This window comes from Sturnus vulgaris, chromosome 1 (assembly GCF_052056855.1).
Source record: "Sturnus vulgaris isolate bStuVul1 chromosome 1, bStuVul1.hap1, whole genome shotgun sequence".
In the NCBI taxonomy this organism is placed as follows: domain Eukaryota; kingdom Metazoa; phylum Chordata; class Aves; order Passeriformes; family Sturnidae; genus Sturnus; species Sturnus vulgaris.
The window spans coordinates 101,040,342-101,063,684 of NC_142243.1; the positions used below are offsets into that span (position 1 = coordinate 101,040,342).

General features: G+C 37.5%; 1 protein-coding gene across 1 annotated transcript in view; it reads right to left on the reverse strand.

Moving 5' to 3' along the window:
- Positions 1 to 23,343, reverse strand: part of DOK6 (docking protein 6) — a 249,953-nt gene that overhangs the window by 64,106 nt on the left and 162,504 nt on the right. The window contains exon 6 of the mRNA XM_014870907.2: positions 6,597 to 6,735. Within this exon, the coding sequence (XP_014726393.1) occupies positions 6,597 to 6,735 (139 nt within the window). The remainder of the gene's footprint in view (positions 1 to 6,596; positions 6,736 to 23,343) is intronic.

The window sequence follows — 23,343 nt, forward strand, 5'->3', positions numbered from 1 at the left end:
TTTCTTATGGAGCGGTGAATGTTGAAAATAGATTTGCAATGCAAGTTTAGAGATTACTTCATCCGAGTACACACAGCTTCCTGAGCCTGAAGGCTAACAGAAATCTGGAAAAATTCTAAAAAAATTCTCATTTAAATCAGAGTTAAGAAAAATGTCATTATATGCCTAATGAACCAAGAATCCTATGGAAAATTACTGCTACTTGTGGGAATTGGGTTTACAAAACAAAACCAAAAATATACAGATTCTGACTTACGAGGAAAAAAAAACAAAACAAAACAAATTCCAAATTCTTGTGTTGTCAATCTTGGCAAGATTTATAGATAGGCACAGACAGACTGACCACTGGAGTGTTCATCAGGGAAGGCTTACACTGGACACTAGGGAGCATTTATTTTCTGGGAGGATGGTCAAATACTGGAAACATAGGCTTCCTAGAGAGGCAATCAATAGTCAGTCTTTAACAGGTATTTGGACATGCCCTCGAAATGATGCTTTAACTTTTGGTCAGCCCTGCAGTGATCAGGCAATTGGACTATATGACCATTGTAGATCCTTTCCAATAGAAATATCCTATCCTATCCTATCCTATCCTATCCTATCCTATCCTATCCTATCCTATCCTACCCTACCCTACCCCACCCTATTATAGAAATAAGCTTCATAACATCCATGAAAATCAAGTAAGCAACTCACCAGCTCTGTATTGCAATAAAGCAGCCAGGTTTTTACAGGGTTATAAAATTTCTAGGCATTCATTATACAGCAACACCATACATAGCTTCAGATGGGAAGTACAGAACAATATCCAGCTAAGTATGCCTGAATAACTGACCTGAGGCTGTGCTTTAACTTGCATAAAGTACACGAGTTCATGAATCATCACGTCTATTCAGAATCTCAGTACTTGAGCTTACACATAATTTGGAAAGAAAAGAAAACATACTAAGAGACCAATGTGTCATGACATAGGATAATCTTTGGATGAACTGCAGAATCTTGTTCTACTGTTTCTCCTTCAGGAATTGAGTCAACTCAAACACATTTAGGCAGAATTACAACATAAAAGAGCTTTGTTTTACTAAATAAATTACAGTAGTGAAATTAAGCCCAAAAGATATATAAAGTGCGTTTATGTTTCATCTATTCATTGGGTCAGCAGCATCCACTAGTATATCTCTGAAATTCCCCTACTTCACAGCTGGAAATAGCAGGTGATAGGCACACCATTGCAAAAAGACATAAAAAAAACCTGTAAACCAGTCAAAGCTCTGAAGATGCAATGGCAAAGGTAGGATACTTCAAATTGAAACCATCATGTTAAAATTAAAATTTAGAATATTTGATGTATTTGTTGATATTTGGTCCTGTAATATTTGATGAGTATGCATTTAGCTTGTGACCAGGTTTGAAACAAGTGAAGATAAAGATTGTACAGATTCACAGAGCAAAGAAAAATTAAAAATTCACTAATTAACTCATGCTGTTATTTCCTCCAGCCTTATAGTTGGTTTTTTTCTTGTTTCTAAGACAACTTACAGTAATGCTTTTAACTCTATTTACATTTTTATTACTACTGTGTCTGACAATACTGAAATTTATATTTATCAGACCAGTCTTGTGAAATACCTTCTTCATGCTGTTCCTTATAACAAAAAAAAAAAATTAGTCTTATTTCTTAACTACTTTCCTCTTCAACATCTCCAGTTTCATTGCCTGATATTTGCCTTCTTTGGTACATTCATTATTTCCCTGCTAATAATGTCTTTTAAAGAAATAATACATAAACTCATTGATATTATATATTTTTTTTAAGAAGAGAAATCTATCATGATGACTTTTCACTTATATTAAGTTGAATTTTAAGGATAAGACTTGTAAATAATGAGAATAGAAATATAGATATGCAGTGTTTCATAAAGATATTTATCATCTGGGAAATGTTAAAAAGATCTAAAATGGCTTTTAGCTCTGCTGTCTAAAGTAAAACAAATGTTATAGAAAACTTCCAAAGCTAATAAGTTATGAAACTTGGGCCATTATCATTTATTCCTGCATTTATACTTCAGTCTTACTGATGTTTGATTAAGTTCAGCTGGCTAACATCCATTTTAGTGCTATCTTATTTAGGCTTATTGTTTTACACATTGTAAATTTTTATTATTTTGAGATTACATAATAAGTTTTTACTGGCAGCTCTCGAAAGAAGTAATTTATAGAGCTACAAAGGTATAAGTACTTCCTCAGAATTCCTCCCTCATATTTGTAGTCATAACATAGGAAATCTATAGCTCTTAACCTCCCATTTTCTACTCTTCAACAACAGTGAGGGCAGAAGCTACATCAGAAGTGTTTTCAGTGGAAGTTAAATGGCAGAAGATCAAAGCTGGCATTAGAAAGGAAAATCAGAGATTAAAATTCCAATGCCATGTTGTCATCCTGGTGTAGAGGTTAGATAGACAAGTGCTGCTGAGAACAACTCTTCATATGCGCATGGGTAAAAAACATCTGAATACCAATTCTTTAAAAAAAGATCACCAAACCCGACATTGTCTTCTGATGGCAAAGAAGGGGACACTCAACCTTCTTTTAGACTAAGCATTTATGGAGGATGAATTATTGTTTTTCTTTCTCTCCTCAGGACATGACAGCTGAGAAGAATTAATGGTTTGTTGCTGACTCTGTAAACCAATTCAGTTCGGTAAACCTGAAGAACCCTGCTCCTTTTAGGTAGGCGTTGTTGGTGCTTTTTGTTTGTTTGTTTTGTTTTATTTTGTTTTGCTTTGTTTTTGTTTTTGTTTTGGGTGTTTAATTCTTTTTTGGTGGTGGGTTTTTTTTTGTTTTTTTTTTTGGGTTTTTTTTTTTGGTTGTTTTTTTTTTTTTTGTGTGTGTGTGTGTGGTTTTTTTTTTGTTGTTGTTGTTTTTTTTGGCCAAGCTAGCAAACTGAATTGTTTCAGTCAGATAAGCACCTAAGTTGAGAGAAAGGAAGTGGAAGGAGCTTGCAGTCCAGTCTGGGGAGCTGGCTGTTAGACACTCAGAAATTCATCTTCCGTGTTCAACATCCAACTATAGCCGGTGGGGGGAGGATACAGGTCATTCCTGAGGCTAACACTTTTTTTTTCAAAGTATTTTCAGGACCAACAATCCAACCAGACTTCTAAATGCTACAGAGAAACAAAACAAACAAGTGGTCAGAGGACAGAGAGGGGGTGGGAGAGAGGAAAAAAAACCAAAGGTTTGTTTAGGTGATAGAATGGAAGGTGCTGACACTCATGTGGGCAACACAACAGCACAAAATAAAAGCATGTAAATAGAAAGACTGTCATTGTTCCTTTTAATTTGTTATCTTGGAGCTGAAACCACTAAAAAACACTGCAATATTGTCCTCTCTCCCACAAAACAACTACAAAACAGAATTATCATCTGTATTACAGTGATCCATCAAAACAGCAAGTCTGAAAAAAAATGCATATACAGGTAACAATTTCCCTGAAAAGAATTTCAATTTAAGTACTAACATTGGCCCAAATTTGTTATTGTCCCAAACAAAGCAAGCATAAAACACTATTTCTCTGCCAATGCAATGTTTCAAATTCAATCAAGAAAACCACCTGAGCTAAATTAGATCCATGTCCACTTTGCTGAATTTTTGAATAAAATCCAGTCTGCTTTGATCTCAGTGAAACCAATAACCAGCTCAAATGCACACCTATGCCAGTGACTACTGATCTCATATTTCAGGTCGTTCTTCCAGTGTTATAATTTGAAAGGAAAATGGGCAGAAGATGAAAGTGTCCACGACTGCCTGCTTAAACTGACTTGGCTTTTCCTGTGAGAGGTGGCAAAGAGGCAGATTTGGTCCTGTACAAGCTGCCACAGAACATTTTTGCTTCCAGCCCATGCACTTTCAAAGGTAATGGGAAGAATCAGTTTCCTTCTCATGTCTCTCTCTTATTAACAGTTATCCAGCATTGTTGCTTGGCCTGAGCAAAATATTTTTTAGCATAAAAATGTATTTATTGTTTAGCATTCTGAAACAGAATTTTTGGCTGCAGGGACCTCCATAAATGGAGTAAATGTGGCCTGTGGCTGTCTGCAATAAGATTTGTTTCTGGGTAATTTTAGGGGGGGGGGGTGTGTGTTTCGTACTTGGGTTTATGGGGTTTTTTTGGTTTTTGTTTGTTTTTGTTTGTTTTTGTTTGTTTTTTGTTTTTGCTTTGTTTTGTTTTGTTTTTATTTTTCTTTTTTTTTGCTATGAAAGAAGCAATGATTATTGTTGCATATATTTTCTTTTTCTGATTTGTACAATAACGGATATAGCATTCACCTTTCTTTACTTTTAAAAAAAATTCTCTCATTTTCATATATACATATATATGTATATATAATATTTAATTCAACACTGTTAAACTTAAGCTGTTCATTATAGAAGGGGTCAGGAAAGAGAAAATCCTTCAAGGACAGATCTGCAGATAAAAAGATCAAATGTCGAGCTTTGGGAAGACCCACTAAATCCGTAATTTAAAATATTATTTTGCTTGTATTTCAATTTCAGATCTTATAGAGAAATATATATATAAGTATTTGGTATAATGGTTGGAATTAGATACAATAGCACTTGATAAACAGAATGTAACACATACTTAATCTATTTGATATTTTAGATTTTGTTTCTAATATGAAAAAAACCTCAAATGTTGCAGATGACACAGATGATCCCTTAAATTTTCAGCACCCCACCAGTCAGAAGCAGCAGAGCTTCCAAATCCAAACTAACATCAGTTTATTAGCTGAAACATAAAATCAACAGGTTTTTCAGCCTCTTTTACACACCCCACAGCAGCCTATGTGAGCCTCTCCTGCTGTCCCTGTGCAGATCACAGCACAGCCTCATCCAGGAGACAAGTACATCATACACAGAGTGGCTGATGAGTCATTTCTATTTCTCAGCCTGAGCTCACTCAGAGTTTGATATTACGTACCATATGGCCACAGCCTTCATAAAAATGGCTTCAAGGAAGTCATCTGATGGCAGAATGGAAATGGCTTTGCAAAGCAGCAAAGCTGCTAATTGATGGGTGGAAGAGCTGAATGTGTTTCCTTCTGTAAAAGGAAAATCTTGTGTGATCCTGGTCTAAGCATTTATTATGGCAGCATGAAAATGTTCTAATTTCTGTTACTGGTGTAGACACTTTAAAAGCCAACACATTAGAAAATAATGATATGTTTTTCCTGCCTTTTTCCCCTTATTCCATTACTTTCTGCCCAGCAGAATGCAGTGGTTTTTTACCAGCAGATCTACTGCTTCACATAGTTTTCCATTTATTCTACCTTTCGTTGGACTTTGCAGAAATTGCTCCTTATTTATCTTGAATGTAAACTCTCCTCTTTCTGCATTTCCTGTCCAAAGTTTGTGCACCTCAACTACTATGCAAAGGCTCCTATTTTGTCTAGTTTTATGGGAAAATCCATCTTTTTTTTTCATAAAGCACCAAAACCAGGCTTTTTTATGGTTTCCCAATTCAGGATCTCATAACAGACATGCAAAGTCTGAGAGGCACATTCAACACAGCAGACATTTGACACGGAAATCTATGTCTTTTTCTAATTTATTTTTCAGTGAATAAGGAAAATTGTGTCTCTGCCCATGGTGGGGGAAGTTGAGACTAGATGATCTTTAAAGTCCAGTTCCATCCCTTAACATTCTCTAGCTGGTTCTCTGACTTATCTGAGGAGTAATTAAGAAAAGTTGAACACGGGTCTTAGGTTGGTCCTTGCAAGAGCCTTTGTGTCAGCAGAGTGAGAAAGGTATTTTGACACTGGTGGAGTGTGGAGGATAGATCCATATAAGTCATGTTTGCTTGACTGGAGGCACATACAGCATGGATGAGGAAAAGAAGGAAACACCACAATTAACCTGAAATCTCTGTCAAGAGAAGATATGCAGAGAATTATGGTCATCTCAGAAGAAAAGCATACACACTAGGTTCCCTGGCCTGAAAGTCAGCTTTCCAGAACAATCATTAAAGACCATCTCTACTTCTAAGCATACAGGGAAGCTTTTTTCTTGCTATCTTTAAAGAACTCCACGTTTTTCTAGAGTAGTCACTTAAATACAACTTGTGCAAACTGGGAATTCTGAACACAAAATAATAAAATAGCTCTATTTGAACTCAATTGCATTGTTATTTATAATGTAGGGAAGTAATTTCTTTCAGGGGTTAAGAAAAACAGATCATGTCTGCTGTCACCTAGAAGTGTTTATACTGGGGTTTTTTTTCCACCTGTGAGGCCATGAGGAGCAATTAAAACTCATTCATCAGTAGTCAACAAAACAACTAAAGGTTTAGTCTTTGAGTAACAGAGCCACAATTTCAGAGAAGGTGACCATGGATCTCTGTTCTAGTGATATCCCCTGTCCCAAAAAGTCACCTACAAAAGAACACACTGAGGATTCCTGACCATGAAAATACAGGAATCTGAAAGTTTGTTTTGCCTCAGCCACACAGCTGATACTATTGTTACAGCTGAATCCACCAACTTTGGTTCATTACCAATTTTAGTAAGTTTAAAGACTTTTGGTAAAAGGACCTTACCCTTGCCTTCTGCTCCATTTCCATCATTAATCTTTCATGTTGCTCAGCTATTGCCAGTGTTGCAGAATGGACTTTCTGATATATCATTTCTCCTTCTCGTGTTTGAAAGGTGAACAACCCTTCTCCTGTGTCACACATCCTGCAGGGAGATTTAAGCAGAACAGAAAGAAAAAAAATAAATACTGTGTGATTTTTAATCTAACTATTATAAAAAGTGCATACCTTACAGCAGCAAATGCCAAATTTAGAAATTCTGTACACCAAACATCTGCAGTTATTTTTACCATTGGAGAGATACATATTCCAAGAGATGGGCAGAACTTCATTAACATATTTTTTAAAATTCAGTTTTAATTATCATCTGGATAGTGAAAAAGAAGCTTTAGCATGGATTAAAAACTTGAGGCAATAGAGTCAGTTTTTTCTGTCATTTTTCCCAAATGTCTGCATCAGTAAGTGAGAGCTGAATTTAATTATTTTAACCAATTTATGCCAGAAATATGTAGCACATTGTGACTTTGAAAAGCTGACATTTTATGAGAATACTGACCAACTGAAAATGTCATTATGGGTAATCACTACAAAGATGATGTATTGAAATATGGCATTAAAATGGTTAAATTATCACTACCTCTGTCAGTACATTTATGTGGGGCAGCATCCAAAGCTGGTAATTAAAAAAGCCATTCAATCCATTTGAGAATATGAAACGTTTCTGTTGTAAAAGAAGACTATATATTGAAAAAACCTTACAGAAATAAAATTTGCTTTCTTCTTTTGAGAGAGCAACTGCTGTTATTCTTATCTGTGATATCAGTGTGGCATTATTCTGAGAAAGAAGTGTGGTACATAGTAAATACAATGACAAAGAGGTCTGGGAAATACAGGAAATAGGAGTAGGAAATAATGTTAGATTGCTGTGTAACCATTACTTGGAGGATATACATGCTGCTAACCAGTGGTGCAATTCAATGTATTTATATTAGTAGTTCCATTATATTATCAGTATCTGATTTACATATTTTTTATAGACTACTTGCAGTTTTAGCAATGGAATTTCAAATATACTTTTTATTTGGTCTGATACCTCCTGTAAAGGTTTTCAGTTATCTGTGACAGAAAACTGTTGACTTGAGTCACTGACGCATAACATGCATCAACAATGGAGAGATTTTGATTTGCCTTAAAATATCAGATTCCTTTTAAGGCTTTGGATGTTTACATTATTTTTAAGGAAATCAAATTTTGTTAATATCCCAGCACTTTCAGCATAGTCTCAGAAAGCCCAAAACATACAGAATTTTAAACATTTTAGAAAAATGTGTCCCAAATAGTTCAATATTCAAACAGATTTTTAAATAAAATCTTTAGAATTTTCATCCCAGATTTTGTATGAATTCCCAGATTCATGCATTAAATTCTACAAAAAAAAATTTCTATCAAATAAACATACAGATCTATATTATTTTAATTAAATAATAATTTAAATGTGTCCTACTATATTACATGCACACACACAATTATACTGCAGCTTTTTGAAAAGACAATACTTTTTTTAATGAGACTTGCCTATTTTTCAAATTAGAATATGGTTTCCTAAACAATTTTATTTAAAAAGTCATCTGAACAGGACTCTTGTGCTATATAGGGGACTGCTGAGAGTTCCGCAGTTGCTTCTGATTTCAAGGTTGACCAGTGAAAATAAAAGCTTATTAACACTTACAAAATCTTTTCCTGTTCACTGGAGGAGACAGGCTACTGAGAGCCTTGTACAAAGAATTTATGCATGTCTGTGTTTGGGAGGAACAGAAAGTATCAGAGGCAGAAACAGTAAACAGAGGGGCTTCTGGAAAATACCTGGTGAAAATACTTTGTAATGATCAACTAAGGTATTGAAAAGAAATTCATAGTCTTAAGACTATATGATTAACAATATAATCCATAATTCTGGAATAATACTAGTTTTTTTCATTTAGAAAATAAATAAAATAAAATCCATTTTATAAATAGCTATTATTTAATCAGTGTTAATGCGATATGCTAATTAAGAGATTAAAAAAAGAGCTTTTTGTATTAAATTCCAATGGAGATCAAGATCCCTGCTGTAAACATTTAAGATATATCCTTAGACACAGTCCTCCAAAGAGCTTCTGGTGGAAATAAAATGTCCCCAGAGTTTTGTGACATTATGGCAACAGCCTTTCAGATCCCTCAGGGCATCATATAGCCAGTACTCTGCTTTTGTGTAAAGAGATCTTAATAAAATTCAAACAGCGTGAAATGGAAAGTCTGGAAAAAAGGATGGGGTTTCAGAAACTGAAGGAAAATATGAGCTTTTTGTTGGTTTCAGAGGATGAAAAATCCTACAGAGAGAAAAACAAGGAAGCAGGCAATGGGGCATGATTAATGTTCAGGACTTATCTGCCTGTTTTCACCACGCAAAACCCAACCACCCCCAATGCCTACCAGAGCAGGGTTTGTCCCTAGTGGAGGCACTGGTGCAGGCTGTGGCACTGCCCTGGCCCTTTCCCACTACACAGGACACTGTTCTGCTTCCCAGCCTCAGCTGCTGGATGTCACACCAGTGTTGGAAAGCCATTGCCACCAGCCTCCCCATGGGGGCTACCCTGGCTAATGATGGATGGTACGCACACAGACGCTCAGAACTGGAGGTGAAGGAGAATTATAGGCACCATTTTTTAAAGTGCTGAATTCCCCTAGCTCGACTTGAAGTTTAATAGGACTTAAAGCCCCAAAGAATGAAGCAGTTGTTACTTGGCACATTTGAACCAGGTGAAAGCAGCAAAAATTGTTAGCATAAAACTTTCTGTTTTTCCATTAAAACTTCTTATGAATAATCTGTCTCCCACGGAGATGAATCCCTTTGCCATAGTAAAGCTTTCTTGTTCATCTCTTCAGAGAATTATTCCTTTACTCAGGTGAAAATCTGAGTTTAGACCTTCTAGTCTACTCCAGTCTAGTCTGGTCTAGCCCAGTCTAGTCCTGTCTATTTTTGTGTCCTATTCTATTGTAGTTATAAAACAAGATCAGTATCCTCGTTAAGGTTAGTTTCAGTCTTTCTAGAACAAGGAAATATTACTAGAATAGAAGAACTCCTAAGAATATGAAGATAGGGAAAGGGTGCTCTCCGAAGCTTAAGGGTTTTGCCATAAAAGCAAAACCTTTCCATATCTGGCCAACAGGAACAGACAAGCTCATTAGCTAAAACAGGACTTGTCTTGCTCTATTTATAGTCCAAAAAAAGTCAGTAGAACAAAAAGCTGTTATCTCTGTGGCCCTTATAGATGCCAGATAACTGTCCCTATAAAGCTCCAATTTCAGGTTTAGCCTTGCTATTGTGTTGTTAATTTCTCTATGTTCCAAGCATACATGGTTGATCAGTTGCCAATTTAATAACATTTTCGTAACTTTTACATGCCCTAAAATCACTTTTGATAAAAGGCAGGACAAAGGTCTAGGCCTCTTTATCCCTGGTACTGTTGCAGTTAAGCAATGCAGACCTATCAACTCAGTATGACCTTCACTGTCAGAAAAATGTCACTGATTTTGTATACTTTATTTTTTTATGAGATACTTGCAGTCTGCTGGTGCTTGAAAAATGCCGATCTATTTCTGTGTTTTTCAACTTTAAAACGGGGATGTCATTAACCTATGCTTTACGATATTTAAGGATTCAATGCATTAAAATGTATGAATTGCTTTGACTGAAATAGGAAAGTGCATTTTTTTTCATACATTATTACAGAATGATATAACTGGACAGACAGTGACACCACTAGATAAACAGTGCAGCAAATAGTTGCAATTTTAAAAATTCTTTTAATATTGCAAGGCTTTTCACAACTGTCCCCATTAGCAAATCTGGCTTAAGAACCAGGAGAAAGAATACAGAAATTGTGAGAGCTCAGCTTTTGGTCTAGGACAACCTGGATTCAGAGATCAACAGTGAAAGTTCTTGCTTTTATTGGAGGTAGGATTTCTGTTCAAGCCAAAGAGATTTTCCCACCGCTATTGACAGACATTTTTCAATATTTCCCAAATTCATACAATGGTTTTCCACTGCCTTTGCTTACTATTTAACTTCAGCCTTTTAGATAAGAATCAATACTCTATATTAACCATGTAGAACTCCCTTCAAAAAGGAAACTTAGTTGACTTGAACACCATTTACAAAACGTACTTTTTCCCAGACAGAAGTTCATGCTGTCATGTCATGGGTGAAATATTTTAAAAGTTTAACAGTGCAATATTCAGCAGCTGCATGAGAAGAGAAGAATTTGATGTATCAGCTTCGCTATTTCCATTAGGGGTAAAATGTATTTTCACAAAAATAAAGGTTGAATGAAAACTAAAATTCCCCAAGTAGAGAATCTTTAGCTCTTCATATATCTACGTTTAAATTTTAACGAATTTGACTGATTTCTTTTGATCAACAAATACTTTAGGATTAAAGAAATAATGGCTGATTTATATACTCAAAAGTGTATCAAATTACATACAAATAATGAAAAAGAGGTAAATATCATCAAATAGAAACTGAAAAAATAATTAAAATTTTTACTATTAATATATAATTGCTATTAGTAGCTATTGATATTAATAAGTAATAGGTAATAAATAACTATCCTACTTTAGCATTTCTAGTCTTGGAATAGAAATAGACTTTAAATTCTTGAATGAGAACAGATCATGAGTATGCATTATCCAGTAACCAGTACCAAACTGGATGTAACTGCTGTTGCATACTCCACAGCTAGAGTCTGAAATGTGGTTTCATTAAAAGAGGTGTTTACTCAGACACTTTGGGCCTTTTGGAGGCCCAAAATTTAAGTTAACAGAATCACAGAATCACAGAATTGTTACAGTTGGAAGGGACCTCTGGAAATCATCTAGTCCAACTCACCCTTTCAAGGCAGGATCGCCTAGAGCAGGTAACACAAGAACTTGTCCAGGCAAGTTTTAAGTCTCCAGAGAGGGAGACTCCATGACCTCCCTGGCCAGCCTGTTCCAGTTCTCTGCCACCCTCAATGTAAAGAAGTTCGTCCTCTTTCAAGAGGTGAAACTTCTTGAGTTTCAGTTTATGGCCATTTGCTCCTTGTCCTGTCACTGGCCACCACTGAAAAGAGTCTGGCACCATCCTCTTGATGCCCAGCTTTGAGATGTTTATGTGTACTGATGAGATCCCCTTTCAATCTTCTCTTCTCCAGACTAAACAGGCCCAGCTCCCACAGTCTCTCCTTACAAGAGAAATGTTCCAGACTCCAAATCATCTCTGTGACCCCTTCTGGACCCTCTCCAGGAGCTCCCTGACTCTCTTGCACTGAGGAGCCCAGAACTGGACACAGCTCTCCAGATGTGGCCTCACCAGGGCTGAGTAGGGCAGGAGGATCACCTCCCTCCACCTGCTGGCCACACTCTTCCCAATGCACCCCAGGATCCCACTGGCTCTCCTGGCTGCAAGGACACACTGCTGGCTCATGGCCAGCTTGTCACTCACCAGGACTCCCAGGTCCTTCTCTGCAGAGCTGCTCTCCAGCAGGTCAGCCCCCAACCTGTGCTGGTACTTGGGGTCATTCCTCCCCAGGTGCAGGACTCTGCACTTGTCCCTGTTTAACCTCATTTGGTTTCTCTCCACCCAACTCTCCAGCCTATGAAGGCCCCACTGAATGAGTTTCTATCATCATCATCATCATCATCATCATCATCATCATCATCATCATCATCATCATCTTCAAACTTGCTGAGGGTAAATTCTGTCCCTTCATCCAGGTCATTGATAAACAAGCTGAATAAGGCCAGACCCAGCTCTGATCCCTGGGGAATGCCACTGACTGCAGCCTCCAACTGGATTCGACTCCTCTCATCATGACCTATGAGCTCTGCCTTGATCCACCTCACAAGTGCTTAGCTAGCTAATGCTCATTTCCTGTATCCCAAAGAAGGTAGTCAGATGCCACATATGGGACCAGGCCTGTTACTTCTAAGATGAGTAGTAACTAAAAGTCAGCTTTTCTTTAAAGCCTTGAAGCTGTGGCTGTCAGTCATGAAAAAAACTAATTGATATGCACTATCTAACTCTGAACTGAAACACTTATTTCTTACGTTGCTAAAGCTTTGACTTTTAAAAAAGTGGTGGAAACTAGAATTTTTGCCTCCAATTTAATTAGATTATCAGTGGAGACACACAAACACTATCTCTCTTGTGAATATCTAACTTTTGTTCTTTTCTTGTTTGTTGTTATCTTAACTTGGGCTAAGCCATTTTGACAGAAATCCTGTTTGTTCTTTGTGTGCAAGGACGATACACACAGCATACACTAAAGACAAGCCAGCTAAGCAGCAGACCTCACTATAAAATGAATGTAAATCTTTCCTGAGGGTCCAAATTCTTTGCTCATTCCAGCCTTCAACACATGCTAGCTTGCTTCCTGCCAAAGTAGTTCTTTTCTGAGAAAAACAAAACAAAACAAAATAAAACAAAACAAAAATCAGGAAAGCAAATAAATGCTTTGTGGCAGGAGCATATCTAGATAAAAAGCTTCCTTTCTGTCTAGGAATACTTATCAAGACAACTGAAGAATAAACTATGCATGTTTTTATGAAATTGTGAATCAACTTCTATGTTGAAAGGATAGAAAAACAAAGGCAGAAAAAAGAAATAGTTTTAAGAATTTTTATCTATAGAACAGGAAAAAAGGATACTTTGTGTCTTAGGTTACAATGTAAGATGTAGCCAAAAGTATATGTTCTATCACCATCTCCATAAGCTGTTAAAACCAGGTGGGGCAGTGTTCTTTATCTCATCCATGACACATCCCTGATAACTCCCCCTGGGGATATCTTCTGTTAATGGGCCATTGAGTCTCACTGCATGACTCATAAAATGACATCATCCCATTGTGAGATGCTCTGACCAGGGGGAGGAACCAAGCATTCCTACCCGGATATAATCTGAGATTTAGAACACCATGGGCAGCATTTACCTACTGAATTCCCAGAGGGCAAGAGCTCCATAACCACCACTGGACCTTCAGAGGAAGACCAGACCCTTCTACAGAACCACTGCCTCAACAGAACCACATCTATCACTCCAACAGGACTGCAGGGACATTTAATTACACTGCTTCCACCACCCTGACCAATGGGGTGTCAGGTTGTATCCTGACTCTGGCAGTTTAAACCAGTGTTTCTGTATTATAGCCTTTATCTTAATTTTCCTATTAAATTGTAGTTCTGCCTTGGTATCTCCCACTGCTTTGTTTTCAAACTTTGCGGGATGAATCCATAAGTAAATAAGGTAACTTCACAAACCGAATATGTATAGGACCTAGGAAAGTTCTGTGGCTGAAGCAGAGAGAAGACAATTAATAGAAAACGTGCAGAAAGTGTAAATGACTCAAGTATGCAGCTTTGGCAGACATGGTCAGAAAGACCCAAAGCTGGGACGAGGTTGGTGAAAGCAGGGAAAAAGTCCTGTGAAATTTTTGTATTTGGGAAATGAAGATCACCAAGGTGAAGCACAGCATTGATACAAAGTACACCTCCCAGAAGGAGTAAACAGAGAATTTGAGTGTGGTATGTTACATATTTCCCAGGGAATAATGAGTTAAACTGCCAGACCTCTCTGTCAGCATTTTAGAGTTTTATCTGGAGTGTCAAAAGGATATCGTGAAAATTTCATGATCTGAGAAGCAAATAATGAAAAATGTTCTGATATATAAGGCGTCTGCCTGTTGTCCTTAATCATAGTTATTTACTGGCAAGAATATACAACAAGCAATTACACATGCTATCTACTAATTGCCTGCCATACACATTCCATGACACTTATTGTCATGTTTTTGCACTTAAGTTGAGGTAGGAAACTTTGCACTGCTTTTAAATATGCTGATAAGATATAGATTGTGGAATATCCTTGAATTTGGCCTGACAATACAGGGAACTTAAAATATTATCATACCTCTGATACGGCTCAGTAACTTGATCAGGGAGCTTATCCCTGAACATTTGTTCAAGGTCAGATCTCACACTTCTTGAGTCATCCTCAGTGTTTTCAACTAAATGCACTGAGGGATCTCCACACTATCTGTGTAGCTTTCCTACTAAGTCCATTTATAGAAACATTTTGCAATTCTGAGAAGGAAAACATTCACAGATGGAGTAGGAATGATTGATGATGATTTGCTGCCAGGTAGGTGGAACTCCACCACTCAGAGAAATCCAGCAGTCCTTCTCTAATATTACCTAGAGGATCTTAATGCATTCTGAGTTGCAAATCTTTTAAGGACCTTTATATGCCATCATGGTAACAAAAATCTTATGTACTAGTCTGATGAATACTGCTAGTCTTTCTGAGCAGAGATGTGATACCCTAAAAATTTTCCATCTTATAGGGTGACTCACTTTGTGAGTGAATAGTATTTTTTCACGATAAGATTATATTTTTTTCTGCCTAAACCAGAAACCATTAAAGTAGTATAATATACCAGAAACAAAAATTTTCTCATGAAAACATGTTCTTCTTTGTTTTGTCCAATAGGACACATTTCAGTACTGGTGGTAATTATGCCTCTTGGGATTTTTTTTTTTTTTTCATTGACTGTGCTGCCTCTACAGCCACTGTCTCTGTGATGCCCTCTGTGATAGCACATTTAGACCACTGGGGCATACAAGGGATACCAACCCATTTCTGCACGTCAGATGCTTTCCACTTTTTGCTTAATGGAAGTGCAGAAAATGGGCTGTGTTTTGTCCAGACTACATCAATGATTGTCCACTAGCACTATGATCCTCTGTTTTATTCCCACGGAGTTTACTCCTGTCTATCATAGGACACAGTGGAAAAAGGTATACCTTAGGTTTTTTTCCTGAGGTTCATTTTTGGTAAGAAGGAGGATTCTATCTGGGACTTATTTCAGAACACCTTTATCTGGTTGCTACCAAGCCATCCCGACTCTTATCATTAAAATGTTCTTGTTTGTATTCATTACTTTGATATATCAGAATAAAATTAGCCAGTGCTGAAGAGTTAAAGATAGCAAATAATTCTCAGTGCTGGTTACAGTATAAAAAACAGCAAATTGGACTCGAAGTCATGCATAAAAAGCGGAATGTGGAAATTGACGTGCAATTATGAAATATGTCCCTATGTAATAGCAAACATGCTGTGCAGACGCTCTGTTTTCTATTTCCTAGATCCTAGAAACTAAGCTATGGTGTGAAGGCAGGTATCCACCAAAGCTGCTCTGTCACTCCTCAGCTGGACAGGGGAGAGAAAATATAAGGAAAGGTGTCTGAGTTGAGATAAGGACAGGGAGAGAGTTACTGTCACAGGCAAAGCAGACTCAGCTCAGGGAGAGTACTGAATTTATTGCAAATCAAATCAGAATAGGCTAATGAGAAGTAAAGTCAAATCTTAAGAATAGTTTCCACCCTCACCTTCTTCTTTCCTGGGCTTAATTTTATTCCTGATCCTCTACCTCCTTCCATCCAGCAGCACAGGGGATGGGGAAAGCGGGCTGCCATCCATTCATTGTTTCTTCCACTCCCTCCTCCTCAGTGGGAGGACTCCCCACGCTCTTTCCCTGCTCCAGCATTGGATCCCTCCCACAGGAGATAGCCATCCATGAACTTATGCTACATAAGCCTGTCCCACAGGCTGCAGTCCTTCACAAACTGCTCTAACATAGATACCTTCCACAGGGGTGTCCTTCAGGTGCAGACTGCTCCAGTGTGGGTCCCCAGTGGGCTCAAAGGTCCTTCCAACCAACCTGCTCCAGCATGGGCTCCTCTCTCCATGAGGCTACAGGTTCCAGTCCAGGCTTCCCACAGGGTCACAGCCTCCTTTGGCATCTACCTGCTCCACTGTGGGATTCTCCATGGGCTGCAGCTGGATCTCTGCTCAGTCATGGACTTTCACGGATTGCAGGGGCACAGCTGCCTCACCATAGTCTGTACTACTGCAGGGCAATCCCAGCTCCAGTGCTTGGAGCACCTCCTGCCTCTCCTTCTCCACTGCCCTTGGTGTCTACAGGGCTGTATCTCACACATTCTGACTCCTCTCTTTGGCTGCAGTTGCTGTTCTTCAGGCTTTTTTCCCTTGCTTCATAAATGCATGATCCCAGAGGGGGCTACCACTGACACTGATGGGCTTGGCCTTGGCCAGCAGCAGGTTTGTCTTGGAACTGCCTGGCACTGGCTCTGTCAGACACGGGGGAAGCTTCTGGCAGCCACTTCTGTAGTCCCCTCGCTACCAAAGCCTTGTCACACAAACCCAATACACCCAATACCCAAGACATTGTTTCTCACTACTAGAAGCAATACTCTGGAGTCTAAGAAGCAGAATCCAAATACCATACCATAACTACATTATTTTGATAGAGGCAACTGAACTATGATGTTTGTACTTCATCACCTCTAAGTAAAAAATATTCTAACTTTCACATGCAATTACATTCTTGTGTCAGTATTCAGCTCATATTTAAGAAATCAGTGAAGGCAATTAATGCATATATATATATATACAAAACAATGCACTTTATGGAGACTTTTGACACTGTAACATTTTCTTTAAAGAAAAAGTCACATTTATTAAAAACAAAGAGAGGATAATAATGCCAATTGTTGACAGGTTCTTAAATACACAACACATTTGCATTTTTTGCTTTTTTTATGTAATAGAACAGACATGAAAATACTGTTAGATAATTAGTTCTGTTAATTTGAAGAGCTCAGGTTCTGTTGATAATGACGAAATACCATTTAAAATTATTAGTTAATACTATTTAACTACTGGACAAGCATCTACTCTTATCAGCATTGTGAAAGAAAAACCAAGAGCTCATATATTACTATTATCATTTTAGTACAGAAGGAGCAGCTACCATTGGCTGTACACCACACCAATGAAAAAAGCTGGTCTGATGAAGAGTTTGCAAAGATTACTAAGCTAAATTTGTCCAACTAAACCTTTTCAGTCATCATGGTTTTGAAAGAGAAAGATACAAGTTCCAAGTGCTGGAATCTGGGATCACATGCAAACACAGATATTTCAACAGGACTTCTTCAATCCTGTTAAGAGCTATTATTCCCCAACAAAGACAAATATCCCACAACAATAGTATTTAGTTTCTTTCAGTGTCTTTAGGAGCAGTACACAGGGGAAACAGCATTTAATCTACATGAATACTTTGACAAATATAAAAATGTTAAGTATGAAACCCAAATAAGGCCATTACTGGTTAAAATAAATTATACTGTAATAGTACAGGAACCCCATGGCAGCACATCACTACTTACTATAAGAAAAGCAATAAAACTTAGTGACCCAAGGACTTTATTTTCTCCCCTTTTATTTTTTTCTTTTGGAGCCCTCCAGTACTATTATCTTCGGGACTATTCCTCACCCAGGGTGTTGGGGATGGAAATTCTGTCAGATGATATTGCCCAGAGCCTGCATTAATTCTGAACACAATGAGACATAATTCCGAAGTTAACTCAATCCTCTCTCAGGAAGGAACTGGTTTTTTTAAGAAGCTATTTGCCAGTTAACAGATGTTAGAACAGTAACAGCCAAAATCAAATTTGCATAGGTATATATGTTAATTTTATTTCATCTTTGAGAAACTTGAGATACGTAGAAGCTTAGACCCTGCACATACCTGATCATGCTCAAAGTTAAAAAAATTGGTCACCTCCAACTTTACCCATTTTGTGACCCTAGGATTTCAATTCTGTAATAACCCCCTGTTTTGCATCTGCACATACCTATAAGTAGGATGCCAAGAATTTAACATTTAAAATCACCTACAAGTGCATTTGTTCTATAATGCGTCATTGACCTCTTATTTGTGGATTGAATGCTATTGGAAACAAACAGTGCCTTCTGTGATGCAGGCAGATGCTGTGTTTGTGCCATTTTATTTTGACAGCTGGCATGTGAAGTAGGTATTTCCTGTGTTTTGATCAAAGTATATCCACATAAGGAGAGAAAGAAAAATTTCTGGAGGGCTGAACAGGAATGAACTAATGCAATTAATATTTTTGATTCATGAATAATAGCAGAAAAATAGAAGTAAAAATTATGAGGGAACTAATACAGAGCCACATTTAGAGCCATAGAACAGGAAAAAAAGGTGAAGTAGTCACAGGCATAATTTTAACATGCATCCAATACATCAGTTTTCCCAGTTTATGAAGAATGAATGCTGCATTCTCTCATTTCAAAAATGGGACACAAAAAGTGTGAAGAAATGATGAAAGGAGCACCCTGAACATTCTATGCTGAGTTTTTTGACTACTTCAAAATAAGCACTTCAAGTGCTCCTCCCACCACTTCCCCATTTAAATGCTCCATCAAGAGTGATTTCGGCAATTAAAACATTTTATGGTCAGCCATTTCTCTGAAGCTTTCAGCACAGTGTGATTTTATTGTGGTGGGGATTTAAGCACTGCTGTCTTCTCTCAATGTCAGTCCACCTTCAAAGTATGAGAAATACTGCTTTGACCATTGTGGCCACAGAGGAATTTTATGAAAGTCATATGGGCACACACGACTGTCCACTCATCATGCTATGTACATAGACTAGTGAGTAATTAATACATGCTAATGACATCCAAGGACTCATCAACAGTAATCTCAGAAGTGGTGGGTTGTCACCTCCAGTTTGGAATCATCCTGCCACAGCAGCAAGCCCAGGGATGGGCAATAGCACCAGGGATGAGACAAGGCAGGGATTTGTTTAAAAAACCCAAAGCTACATCTGTCAGCTACTGAATTAGAATTGAAGATCTTGGCTGAAGGCCATGGTTCTGGCCTGAACATTAGCTAGACAGGTATGCTGACACCAGTGGTCAAATAATGCCTTCAGTGGCAAACTGAGTGTGCAGTAACATCAAAAAGTAGTCATAGAAAACGTACAACCCTCACCACAAGCATTAAAAATTCATTGAACTTGCACCGACTTTCTACATGTGGTATTTAATTTAGTGAGGAAACAAGACTTCACCCCCACTTGCTTTAACTTTTCCTGTTTGACACAAGCCAGGCAGAAGTGAAGTAGACAGATTTTCCCTGTTCTGTCAATTGCAAACAGTGGCAATTCTGTCATGTCTCAAACAACTCCCACTGCATTCACCTGGCATCTCGGACTCCAAGTTTGACTGTGTATAAGACATTCTTGTGCTAGTCCTTCCCAGCAGTGGAAAAAACTCTCTGTAAGATTTTCTCATTAGCCTGATAGCTAAAATCAGTTTTAGTTTGTGTTCAGGTAAGTGGCAGCTTGATAACATCTTGAGAATCCTCAAACTATTTCATATCCTCAAACAAGCTACCTAGAATTTTGTTACATAAAAACAGGCACTTCTTACAATTACACAAGTAAGTGGTAAGGAAAAGGTACAAATGGATAAAAGAAGTGTAGAAACAAATAAATGGAAGTAGAGAGTCCTGCAAAAGAAAATCATCACAAATAATCACGTAGCTTAGATCATACTGAAAAAGGACAGAAAAAGAGTATAAAAGGATGAAAAAAAAGCGGAAAACATTATTTATAGTCACATACTTGGGCTCCCTACATGTTTTTCTATAGTAGCACATGTAATATCTCCTGGCTAAAATGTCATGGGATGGAGTGGCCATTTTCTGATGTTTTAATAAATGTGCATTTCCACCTTGATTAATATCCATCAGTTATCCTGATAAGATTCTTTTTGTTGAATATCTACCATGAGTCCTGTGTGAAACTACTGATGCTGTATTGGCTAAAGACACATTTTATGCTATCTTTAGTGAGGATTTTGCTTAAACTGAAGAGGTTTAAGCAAGAATGGTGGGAACTGTGGTCATTGTGCTTGCATGCCACCATTTAATATTCTGTCAGACCAGTTCTCTGCAGAGCACTGAGATACTATTAAATGACAAGAAATGCACCTTAACAAGTCTGCCAGAAAAGGGGAAAAACAAAGACTGCAAAACAAATTTGCGATAGTATAATCTAAGAATATGAAATCCGTGTTGTCTAATGCATAAAATTTTTAAGCACAGCATGCCTGCTCTCTGCCCAGGGAACTTGGGGCATTGTTTGAAAGCAAAATGAAAAAAGCAATCATCCTTTGCTGTGAAAAAGAAATACAAACAAGCTTCTTTTACACTGGAGTTTATTTGTCTAGTTCAATATTTCAGTGTTTAGGTTTCTACTGTTTTACACTGACTTTATAAGAAATTTATAACAGCCATGGAACTGCTCAGAACACTGGAATGTGCCAATCCCTTCTTGTCCACGATTCTGTATGCCAGAAAAACCTCATGAACTATAGATGCAATACCTACTGCTTCACCAAAAATTTATACACAGCTACTCAAAAAGAAAGCAGTATTGGTGGCAAAAGAGAAGGGCTATAAATCCCTTGGCATAGATCCCTTATGTGCAGAATGATACATAATGTATATTTGTGGTTCTTATGTAGCAAAATTATGTACCTTGCCTTTCCTGGACACTTACAATAGCTAGGGAATGTTTTTGGCTATTTCATATATGCCATTAAAAACACTTTGAATATCCTTGGTAACACTGGAAAAGTCTTTTACAGTATTTCCCCATTTTGTCAATCTGGAACATTTACATTATAGGGATTCTTTATATCATAGACAGAATATTAGTCTCCAGATGAATGCTAACATACATTTTCATTTCTGTATATTGCTATTTCTGCTTTTATTTCTCTGATGTCCCTCTTAACAGCTTTTAACACTACTTCCACGTGCACGGAACACTTTTTCTTGGCTGTCCTCCATTTCATCTGTGCTTCTAAAGCTGAGAGCTAATCATACTGATTTTTCTTTTTTCCTCCCCTCTCTGAGAAATTGGTCTCATGGGCCTTAAAGAAGCATCCAGTAAAAAAGGCAAAGTACCTCCGAAATGAAGTATTTGAGGTTGTGTTGTCAACATCTGCTAATGACAAACACTTATCCTGGACAACATCTTCTTGCTACTTTTGCTCATATCTTCCACACTTTCCTATTAGATATTGCTCCCAAAATGAAACACATTTCCAAACCCAGATAACTTCTGTTTTTTTAGGAAGTTTCTCCCTATCAAGTTCCATCTTACCAGCCCATTTGTATTTAATTACCACATTCCTATTTCCTGTTCCATGTGCTTAGCCCATTCTATTGTCCCACTCCCACAAACTTTCCCTCTTGTTTTCCCCAGTCTCTTCAGTTTCTCTTAGTCCCAGCAAGCTGGTCCACTTGCTGTTTCGTGTTGAAAACTAGCTTTAGCACACTCCTGCCTGGGTCCTCTTCAGAGGTTTGCATTGATGTTGTTGCTCTTTGCTCTCTGGTGGCAGTGGCAGAACTCTTAGATGGGCAGAGATACCCATGATCTAGCCTTTCTATCATTAAATAAAGGGTTGGCACCCTCATCTGAAAGAACTTCAGAGTTTTCCACTGAATCATCCCCAAGACTATACAATTTTCTGCCCTTAATCCCATTCCTGACTGTAAATGATACTTATGGTCAGACAGTTTCAAAAGTTTTTAAGTATTGCATAGTAATAAATGTGATAAGTGATCATAACTTCTATTTACCTTTATAATCATCCTGATGAAATTTCAGCCATTTCAGGTAAATAAAATCCCTCCTGTCATTAATTTCAAAACGTTGTTTTCAGAAAGTGTATCAGGAACTCTTTAAAGTATCATTTTAAAGAGGGGATATTTTTCAAGTTGGACAGAGAATTATTTAAAAAGTAGTAAAAACATGTGAAATTCTCCTTAGATATACTGGTTCAAGCAAGCCATGCGAATACAATGTTATATTTGACTTTTTGGCCACTGACAGGATAATCAAGTAGATGAAGGATTTCAGTGAATTATAGCACTGACTGAGTTTTCTTCCAAAAAGTCAGAAAGATCAAACGATGTTTGGAGCAGCTGAGATTGAGAGATTCCATTAGATGCTACTTCTCCCTCCCCTCTTTCTAATAAGATGGAAGCTTTTTAGAAAATATGTGACAAATGACCACTCACAGCAGAAATAAATCACACACCACACAGTACAGCATTATTAATAGTGCAATAATAGTAATAACTTACTGTGATAGCAAAGAAGTACCATTAGGAGGGACAGAGTAGCTAATAGCATTTCCTCTACAGGGGCTAAGGGGCAAACCTTCCTTTGGTACCTTATAAATAAGTGGAAGATTAAAGGAGCCAGTGGGACCTAATAGCCTGACTTTTCCAGAACGGCACTGAGTAGGCACTGCCTGCAAAGTGCTCTCCATCTCCCCTGTGTGACAATATTTTAATAGTTCTTTAGTTAATTTAAATTAGAGTGAGAGGACACTTAGTTGCAATAAAAGACTTGAGGGGGGGTTTAACGCATGGTAATGCCAGGAGGGCTGTGATGTGGTTTTCAATTATTAGACTTTTTTTTCTTCTTAGCAAAGTGCTGTGTAAAAAAAACCCTCGAAATTTAGCACATGGATTTTTATTCAGGCACTACTTAAAAATTAAAACCATTAATCATGAATGGCCAATTGGGTAGTTCTTTCTGGTCTTCATGTGTATGTGTATGTGTATGTGTATGTGTATGTGTATGTGTATGTGTATGTTATATATGTATTTTGGGAAGAAAACATTTATGTTATTTTACATGTTATTAAAATATTTCTGTGTGTGTGTGTATTTGTCTTCATAGTAAAAGTTCACAAAAAGTAACCTGGA